Raw genomic sequence first — 10,631 nt, forward strand, 5'->3', positions numbered from 1 at the left:
ATTGAATGTCAGAAATACTATACCAAGTCTTCTTGTATTGAGATTTTTCTTTGGCTTGTTCTGGTTGCCATAATAGCTGCAAATGGGTCCTCCACATTCTTGGAATGGTTAGACTGTCATTTCTCTTCAGGTTAGGATTGTGTTTGAGCATTTCACATGCTTCTTTAAATTTCCTCTTGAACCAGGTTTTGGTGCAGTGTAGGGCCTTACCTTTCCGATCAATTCTGTGTTATGTCTGAAAGGCCGGTTTTTTCAAAATGCAGGTATTTAATGTGTTGTTTGTGTTCATCCTTCCTAATTGGGATGGTTCGCCCTGTTTCCCCTATGTATCGTAGGTTACATGTGCATTGTATTGTGTAAACCTTTGGAAGAACTGAGTAGGTGTCTTAATTTTGTTGGGGGGGGGGGGTTTGAAGGTGGTTTTGATGTTGTATTTCTGTAGTGTTTTTCTATTTTTTCCAAAATGCCTAACATAAGGTATGGCAATAGCATTCTTTGAATTTATAATTTATTAGGACACCTTCTTGGCAATTCTCATAGTAGGGAATATGTAAGTTCTGTTTGCTACAAACTTGGTATTTCTAGATCTACCTACTCACTGATGAGAACTCAAAGGTTGAAACCTGTCTGGGTAGTGACCTTCTCTCACTCATAATGTAGAACAGTAATAGAGCTCCTAGGAGCTAGATTTCACATTATGGGGAAATATCAAGAATAGTGATCGGAGCTTGTTCCACCCTTACCACGAGTTGCCTCAGTGTTGCACTCCCTAAAGGATCAGTTGTAACACTATCCAGGTATTTGCTTACGCTTGGACTCGCCGAACTTTATATATTTACTATATTCGGCATAAAACTCTTTGAGTTTCTTATTCGGCTATGAAACAATATGGGAGGTAATATCCCTTAACTTAAATAAGTTTAGGTCACCAAATTGAAGCCTTTGGCTCTTCATATAATTAATAATATAAAAAGGGAAATAGAACATTCCCTACTGAATGTTCCTGGCAAGATTAATGCAAGTACACTTGAGAAATAGTTGAGAAGAATTGTGGAAAAAAACTTGGTAAAGAACAAGCTGGATTCAGGCCAAATAGAGGCTGTCAGGATCAGATCTTCACTTTATAACAAATAGTTGAGAAATCATGGGAATATAACAAAGATCTATATTTAAGTTTTGACGATCTGGAAAAGGCATATGACAAGGTGCCAAGAGAAAAGCTATTCAATACGGTACAGTTATATGGTGTCAATGGGACATTATATCAAGCAATACTTAGTCTTTATTTGAGTTGTAAGTCAGCAGTTAGAATTGAAGGAAGTACAGGAAGATGGTGTAATGTTAAATCTGGTGTCAGACAAGGATGTACATTATCCCCTCTGTTATTCATTATCTATATGGATCACATTATGAAGGAAAGTGGTGTTAAACATGACATCAAAATAGAAGATATTAATGTCTGTCTAAGTATAGTAATGGGGAGGAGGTGGAGAGGATCCAGAGGCGAGTGACTAAGATGATAACAGGTCTATGGAATGAACCATATGAGAACAGGTTGAAGATTTGTGGGTTGCAGAAACTAGTTGATAGGCGGAGGAGGGGAGATATGATTGAGACATTCAAATTGCTAAAGAGATTCTATAGGATTAATTCAGATGATATATTTGAGATCAGGACTGGTGGTGGGGGAACTAGGGGACACCTATGGAAGCTGGGCAAGAGTGTGGTTAGCAGGGGTGTTAGTGCTGGGTTCTTTACTTTTAGAGTGGTAAATGAGTGGAATAAGCAGCCAGAGTCTGTTGTGGGTGCTATGACGGTGAATGAGTTCAAGACAAGGTATGATAGATACTGTGAGAACGTAATCGCATAGTTGTATGGACATGATGTTTAGGGCCTCCCTCGATGAGTCTAAGGACTCCTGGAGTCACCCGAAATAATAATAATAATGTCAGCTCATTGCTTTATGGGGAAGACGTTATACTTCTAAATAAATCCGCTACAAGTCTGCAAGATTCCCTGACTAAATTGAATAACTGTTGTAATAGATATGGCATGAAGGTCAGAAATAAAAAGACAAAGACAATGAAAATAGGCAGAATTGCTGAAAATGTCAACTGCGTTGTGAACGGAGAACCTGTGAAACAAGTAAAACATTTCTGCTACTTAGGCACAATTTTTAGTGAAGATGGTAAATTAAATATGGAAATAGACAACAGAATCAACAAAGCTGGTATGGTAGGAAGTCAAGTGAATAAATTCATATGGAATAAGAGAGAGAAATTAGTCGGAACACTAAATTAGCTGTATACAAGACAAGACAGTGTTCAAACCGGTTTTAACTTATGGATCTGAGAGCTGGGTCAGAAGTAAAACACTTGACCACAGACTGAAGATATGAGAGTCCTGAGAAAGATTATAGGCATGAACAGATGGCATCAATGGCAATATCATATTAAAAATCAGGATATTAGGGAAAACTTGACATTGTCAGCATCCAGGAATGCGTTAGCAGAGATAATCCCAGGTGGTATGGTCACTTAAATAGAATGGGAGAGGAAAAATTAGCAAAACAAGTGTTCTCTGCCAGGTTGGCAGGAAAACAACCCAGAGGAAGACCAAGATATAGGTGGATTGATACTGTACAAAGTGCCTTAGACGATAGAAATATAAGATCTGATAATGTTGGAGTCTTGACAAGTAACAGGACTGATTTGGAGGAAAATTGTAGATAGGAAGTTAGTAATGGTGTAATTTTTCATGTAGTACTATCATATCCTGTACACCCCTTGAGGGTACATGGCAGGAATTTGATGATCATGATGATCATGACATTGAACTGACATCCATTTTCCCATGCCCACAATTCCAGCCTATTCAAATCATTCTGCAAGTACTGAATATCAGCAGCATTCCTGATTACCTTGACAATCTTTGCATCATCAGCAGATAGCTGTATGCCGCTTGTCAAATCCTTCCCAATATCATTAATGTATAGATTGAATAATAGTGGACAAATAACAGATTCACATCATCCATATTCCAATTTTTGACATCTGTCTGTCAGTCAGCCATCTTCTTGTCCAAGCTAATATTCTATAATCCAATCCCATATTCTCTACTTTATGCACCAGTCCACCATGCCACATTCTGTCAAAAACCTTAACAAAATCCAGAAGTATCATGGTGTATCCATTCACTTTGTCTAGTTCAAAGGTAACATTTTTATAGAATATGAGCAAGTTGCTAAAACCTGACCTTCCCCTAGTAAACCGATGTTCCCAAATTTTCCCAAAATATTTCAAAATGATTGGTGGGATTCACTTCCTACGTTGCTGTTTAGATCTCCAAAAATTACCTTTTTTTTTTCATTTTCTTTATGTCAACTTCCTGCTCTAGTGGCTCATAAAATTCCTCCACTTCTTCCTTAGGAGAATCCTGTTTATGACCATAGGCACAAATAATTTTATTGTCCATTTCTTCATTTTAAAGTTTTCCTGCATAATAACTACTCGAAACTGCCTTGAAGTCTATCTTCATGTTTTGTGTTGAATACCATTGCTACTCCTTCCTTTCCTTGATCATTATCGCTGAATATAACATCCTATACTTATTTAGTAAGACTTCATCTGTTTTTGTCTTCTTTGGTTCAGTGATGCAGATTATATCCATGTGGTACTTTTTTTTTACAGTTGTTCTGCAAGCTTGATTTCTTTTCCATTAATACTCCTTATATTGATGATTGCTATCTTTCTTCAGTTCTTTTGATATGGGGTTTGCACATCTTCTAGACGTTGAGCTTGAGTAACATATGTATTTCAATTAATTATAACTAACATTTTCCCACAACAAAAGTTCTTGTCTATTAAAAGTAACATTGTTTATTAGTAATTTCTTATCACATTCAGTTGCTGTTGTTATTATTATTATTCCTTCCTCTACAGTCCAAATAAGCCTTTTATACTTGAAATTATATTCTTGTTTAATCAGTCATGTGAAAACTTTGTTTGCCAGATTATATCACTTTTCAAACTTAAATGAGGTTTCATTATTGGGAACTGCACGGGTCTTAAGTGAAGCAGCTAAAGAATTGTCAGTGCCTTTGACCATAGTTTAATTTGAGTGCCAGGTCTGGGTTAGTCCCGAGGGGTGGAAGGAGAAGAAAATATTTCCATTGCATAAAGGGGGCTCCAAGACTGCTGTTGCAAATTATTGATTGATCAGCATATCAGGAGTCGTTGTCAAGGTTTTGGAGAAAGTAGTCAAGAGCAAAATACAGGAATGGATAAATGATGATGGGACACTACATGGAGGACAGCATGGTTTTGTGAAGGGTAGATCATGTCTCAGTAACTTGCTCAGGTTTTATAACACAGTGATGGCTGAACTGGATAGGCGTAATGGGTTTACAGTGATACTTCTGGACCTGGCTAAGGCCTTTGACAGGATACCACATGGAATTCTAATCCGTAAACTGCAACATATGGGAATGGATATAGGGTTGATGAGATGGATAGGAGGTTGGTTGATGGAGAGATACCAGAGAGTAGTTTACTCAGGAGTAGAGTCCAAAAGACGGCCTGTGACTAGTGGTGTGCCACAAGTATCTATTCTTGGACCACTGCTTTAATTTGTTCATTAATGATATAGGAAAGGATCCGAGAGGAATGATTCATTTGTTCACTGATGATGATGCAAAGTTAGGTAGGGCAATAGTGAATGTAGAAGATGTCAAAATCTTGCAGGATGATTTGGACAGATTGGAGGTCTGGGCTAAGGAGAATGAATGTCAATTTAATGTGGCAAAATATAAGGTTATGCATTTTGGGGTTAAAAGATTAGCAGCAGTATATTACATTGGAGGAAACTGTACTCCAGGAGATTGATGAGGCCAGGGACTTGGGAGTGTTGGTGGATAGGGAGTTGAAGTTTAGGAGGCACATTGCAAAAGTGGCTAAATCAACTCATCAAATCACTTGGACGCTGAAGAATACTCTGATGAGCAGAGATAAGAAAGTTATTGTTCCTCTGTATAGAGCCTTGATAAGACCCCATCTTGACTACTGTGCCCAAATCTGATCACCTAGGTTTCTTCTTGATGGGGAGGCGGTTGAGAGGATCCATAGGCAAGTGACCAAGATGACAGCAGGTCTATGGAATGAACCTTATGAAAACAGATTGAATATTTGTGGGTTGCAGAAATTGGTTGATAGGCAGAAAAGGGGAGATATTATTGAGACATTCAAATTACTGAAGAGTTTCTATAGGATTAATTCAGAGGATATTTTTGAGAACAGGACTGGTGATGGGAGGACTAGGAGCCATCCATGGAAGCTGGGCAAAAGTGTAGTTAGTAAGAGTGTTAGAGCTGGGTTTTTTACTTTTAGAGTGGTGAATGAGTGGAATTAGCTGCCAGAGTCTGTTGTGGGTGCTATGACAGTAAATGAGTTCAAGGCAAAGTATGATAGATACTGTGTGAATGTTGAATAGTTGTGATGGACGTGATGTTTAGGGCCTCCCTAGATGAGTAAGGACTCCTTTGAGTTGCCCATAATAATAATATTAATAATAATTATTTATTATTCAGGCCTCCATGGAGTCAAAAGACTCATCGTGGGAAGTCCTTCCTAAGAAACACAAAGTTTATCAAGACTCATCGAGGGGAGGGCCCTCTTAAGAAACACAAAGTCTATCATACCACTCCTTAAATGCATTCGTTCTCACTCTCACCACTCTATCAGGCAATGCATTCCATGGTTCAACCACCCTCCATGCAAAGAAACAACTCCTCACCCTCTTGCTCACAGATTCCTTTAGTAACTTCAGGGGAATGGCCTCTTGTCATCACTCCTTCCCGCTGTTCAACCAAGTGGAAGAACTCCCCAGTGTCAACCCTGTAACTACCTCTCAACAGTTTAAAAGTCGCAATCATATCACCTATCCTTCTTTTATCCACCAAACTCTGCAGTCGACATTCCCTCAGCCGATCCTCATAACTATCATTGTACAGTCCTGAAACCATCTTTGTTATCCGCCTTTGTACCCTTTCCAAAGTTAATTTATCCCCTTCAAATCCTGGGGACCAAATCTGAGAACAATAGTCCAAGTGTGGTCTGATCAGGGTCTTATAGAACGGAATGATAACTGTTTTATCTCTGCAGGTCAGTGTCCTTCTCATTATTGAAGAAATCCTCTGTGTTACTTTCACCACCTTCGCAATATGTCACCTAAATTTCAGGTTTATCAATCATCAACCCCCAGATCTCATCTCCCCTACTTCCTCCAGTATAACTCCTTCCATAAAGTATGCAGTATCCCATCGATGTTTCCCAAACCTCAAGACCTTAATTTTGCTGCATTAAACCGACACCCCATTCATTTGTCCATCTATCTAGCTTATCCAAATCCTCTTGCAGGGCTGCCGCATCTGCAATATTACTAATAATCCTTCCCAACTTCGCATCATCTGCAAACAACAATGTCATTGATATAAAGGTTAAACAATACAGGTCCCAGTACTGAGCCCTGTGGGGCCCCATTTGTAACCCTCTGCTTCCTTGAAACTGCCCAACCATACACAAATCTCTGATACCTATTGGACAGCCAATCCTGAATCCAATTGACCAATCTGACATCCAGACCGATGTGCTACAACTTAAATATCAGCTTATCATGTGGCACCCTGTCAAATGCCTTCACTAAGTGTAAGAAAATGGCAGTATATGCCTTTCCCTCATCTAATGCTCTTGTAACTTTATTATAAAAGACTAGCATATTGCTAAAACAAGAGCGCCCCTTCACAAATCCATGTTGACTCTCACAGATAACATTACCTTCATCTGGCCAATGCTGTATATGGTCCTTCACTATTTTTTCCAAGATCTTACTAACTACTGATGACACACAAACTGGCCTATAATCAATCACTTCCAGTCTGCTACCACCCTTATGCAATGGCACTATCTTACCTTCCTTCCATTCCATGGGCACCTTTCCCACAGCCAGACTTTCACTGAAAAGCCAGGTCAAAGGCACTGTCTCTCAAAACTCGTGGTGAAATACCATCCAGTTCCAAAGCTTTACTGACATCCAGAGTACTCAGTATTTGAAACACACTCCCTCCTGTACCTCTAAACCTCGAACCTGCCCAATCCCTCTAGCATTAAAACTGACTCCTCCAGGATGAAATACTCCAATGAAGTGTTCATTGAACAATTTCACTATGTCCTCTGCATCAGTCACTCTATTCCCATTTTTATCCCACAATATCATTCTCCCACAGTAATTTCTCCCTTCAGACTTTTTTTAATATATAATCTCAAGCTTAAAAACTAAAGAATTATATAAAGTGAAGTATGTAAGCTTAATTTACCAACATTCAATCTTTGACAGAGAGACATCACTGAAAGTGCAATTTTATACTACAGCAGGCAGACAATGGGGGAAAAAAAAAAAGTAAAACGTATTAGGCTTAGAGCCTGAAGTGCTAGTAGTCAGGCTGTGCACATTAGTATTTATTTAGGTTAAGATAGTTCTTAAGAACAGCTAATTTCATTCTTCTATGGCATCTATTAGTCTTGAAATTAAAAAACTATAATTTCTTGAGAGATGCAAACCGCCACAAGACCAAGAAAGGCAAAAAAACATTAAAAATGATATGTATTTAAGGATATACAACAGTATACTATTATTATGTAACAAGAAATTCAAGGATTCATCCAGTGGAGAGCACACTATTGCATACTCAACTTCTATGTTTTTGATGTAGTTCTGGCTTTGATGTGTTTATATGTCAATAAATACATGGATGCAAAGTTCCCATTTAAAGTGAAATGAAATTTATTATTGAAAGAACATGGGCAGAAAGTATGAATTGTTATATTTCACCATATGGCCATTTAGAAAGTTAATCCTCCATAATCACACAATGGCATGAATGAGCCAAAAATCAGCTCTGGCTGATTTACTTAAGTTTTCATTCCACATAGAAAGTTGTAAAAGGAAAAAATCCTGCTACCTCCATACAAGATCTATTCACTTGCTTTAAATTGAAAGGATTATATAAAGATTCTTCTCATCCTGATGAGAATCAAACTCAGGCCTAGCACATTTTTTGTTCTTTCAAAAAATGTGCTAGGGTAGCATTTATACTATTTTAATACAACACTGTCTGTTTTATGCTACAGAACTATTTATTCGAGTAATCATTAAAAAATAAAAGTGTTAATCCTAAATAAGGTTTTGTTTCCTTGTCTCCTAATCAAAGAACTTTAACTTTTTAAATCTATTATTAATTCATCACTTGAGTTTGCATCATTGGCTGTTATCACTCTTCACATCGTACCATGTCCTTTTACATTCCTTAAGCTAAATTTATCTTAGTAATAATGTTTTTATTATTTTTTCATAATGATCCCATCCATAAGGGTCTGAAAATCTATAGCACACCAGTACAGTAAAGGTGAATAAAGATAATCTGGGAATCCTGTTCCAGAGGCTAACAAACAATGGTACTTTTTAAACTTTAGAAGTCCAGTATGATGATGCTGTATAATGAAAATGAACTACTGCTTAAAGACACATTTGAAAGTATTAATGCCATGGCGTGATTCAAACTTCACAGATTAGAAAACAGAGGCATTAGTGACTGAGCCAACCAGGCTATTCTAATAATAATATATTATTATTATTATGTGACATCTTCAGGGAGTCCAAAGATTCATCGAGGGAGAGTGGGCCAACAGCATCGAACGATTGATCCCCTTCCAACTACTAACCATGCTCAAACTTGCCTAACTTTTTTTTGTGAGCCATTAGTAGCAGAGGCTCTACCAAGTGCTCTTGGGGACCTGTTTCCTTTAACTGATTTTCGAAATGAATTTTAATTACATTATATACTGTAAATGTAATGACTGGCTTCATTTAGTCTCCTTTAACAGTACAATTTAAGATTATATAACTTTGAGCAAGTTACATGCACAGCTTCTGTTACCCCCTCCCAATGAAAATTTCTGTCTATTAAGGATTCTTAATTAAGAAAGTATCACTTTCCACTGTTCATTTCAACTATAGTCTGGATTTTCCGGTAAATGAAAGCCCATAAACCCACAAAACCATTAATTCGGAAATTTATTTTATTTATTCTTAAAAACGAAGAGTACTTGCTTATGGACTTCAGCATGCATAATAACGATGCTGACTGTTGTGTTATTAGTAGTCGTAGTATTAACAGACGAACGAAAGAATCAATTATCTGAACATGCAAATACGGAATTCAGTATGATACAACATATATTTTTAGCACATAGTAGCATCGTATCATTCCAAGATGTGACTTGACATGTTACCCTTTTATTGACTACCATACTAAGAAAGTTTGACATATATTTAATACTATTTAAATATAACTGATTGGAAACCATTTGCGAAGATGTGTATTCAAATGTATTCCTCATTTATTTCCAGATTTTGGGCTTTTATGAGTTAATAAATATATTAAACAGCCGCTGATGGAGAACATTACCAAAGTTCTCCATTACATCGTTATTGATGCAGCTCTATCCCATTTATATATACGTATATGTAATACTTTTATAACAAATAAATTTAGCGTTCTGGTATCATTCAAAACACACCCACCTCCCACGGCTCTCCCATATTTCCTGAACTTCGAATTTGTGGCTTGTTGATTTTTGTCGTACTCTTCCCCGCTACATTAAAACGCAGAAATGCGACATCTCAAAACGTCGTCTCACAGACATTTGTGATGGGTTTGGATCTCTCTTCCACAACACACGGTGCTATATTAAAATAAAATAATAATAATTAAACAAATATCTGTAACAAAGACTGCTCGACGAATGCTCAAACTTTCTCGTGTTTTTAATATTAAATCTGCTGTGTATCAACAAATGAGTTTATATTTATATAATCTAACATTAACGCTATTCAGTATTTAAATATATATCTAAATTTGTGCGCAACTTTGGCAATTTCGCACCGCAAATTGTTGAATGTACGGTAGCCCGTCAAATTCCACCTTCTTGATTTGAATAACGTTCACTTACAAGTCTTTAAATATTATTAGTAATATTTTTTGTTTTTTTCTTTCTTTTTTTTTTTTTTAGATTCATAACGAAAATGACTTACCATTGTCGAAAAAAATTATCCTATTATTCAATTTCATAAAAGTGACATTTTGAAATTATTTATTTGAGCATAAATTGTGAAATGTAAGCCTACACAAAACATTTCCGGCGACATACAAATATATCTCCACATGTTTGTTAAGTCTAAAATAAAACTATTTAAATATAAAATAATTTAAAAACTACATTTGCACTCATTAGGCTTAAGAAGTTCATAGACCACGACACTAGCGACATACAGGGATGCTTACAGAATATAAAAGTTCTGTACTTTAAGTTGACGTATTAAAATTTTTTCCAATGCAAATTTATTTTGCAGCAAACTGACCAAGTAAATGAAACAAGTTAAAAATGTTGAATGTGTTCTTCAGGGGCTCCAAGTTAGTCAAAATGAGCTTTGTAATGCTATAAAAGATATAGAGAGGGACTTTCCTTCCTTTTAATATAATGTCTTTTAATTTAAACAAATTATTCTTTTTTATTTAC

General features: G+C 36.6%; 1 protein-coding gene across 3 annotated transcripts in view; it reads right to left on the bottom strand.

Annotated features, from left to right (window-relative positions):
• The window catches only part of Strip (striatin interacting protein), a 367,915-nt gene extending 357,568 nt beyond the window's left edge, over positions 1-10,347 (bottom strand). For 2 of the 3 annotated variants that reach the window (XM_090400055.1, XM_090400053.1), the window contains exons 1-2: positions 10,147-10,347; positions 9,637-9,797 (exon numbers count right to left, since the gene is read on the bottom strand). In XM_090400055.1, the coding sequence (XP_090256181.1) occupies positions 9,637-9,654 (18 nt within the window). In that variant the 5' untranslated portion in view covers positions 9,655-9,797; positions 10,147-10,347. The remainder of the gene's footprint in view (positions 1-9,636; positions 9,798-10,146) is intronic. The other variant, XM_090400054.1, reaches the window with a different exon arrangement.
• Positions 10,348-10,631: the final 284 nt, after the last annotated feature.

Source organism: Typopeltis vanoorti, chromosome 11 (assembly GCF_054136105.1).
Source record: "Typopeltis vanoorti isolate ZY-2024b chromosome 11, IOZ_Tvanoo_1.0, whole genome shotgun sequence".
Classification (NCBI taxonomy): Eukaryota; Metazoa; Arthropoda; class Arachnida; order Uropygi; family Thelyphonidae; genus Typopeltis; species Typopeltis vanoorti.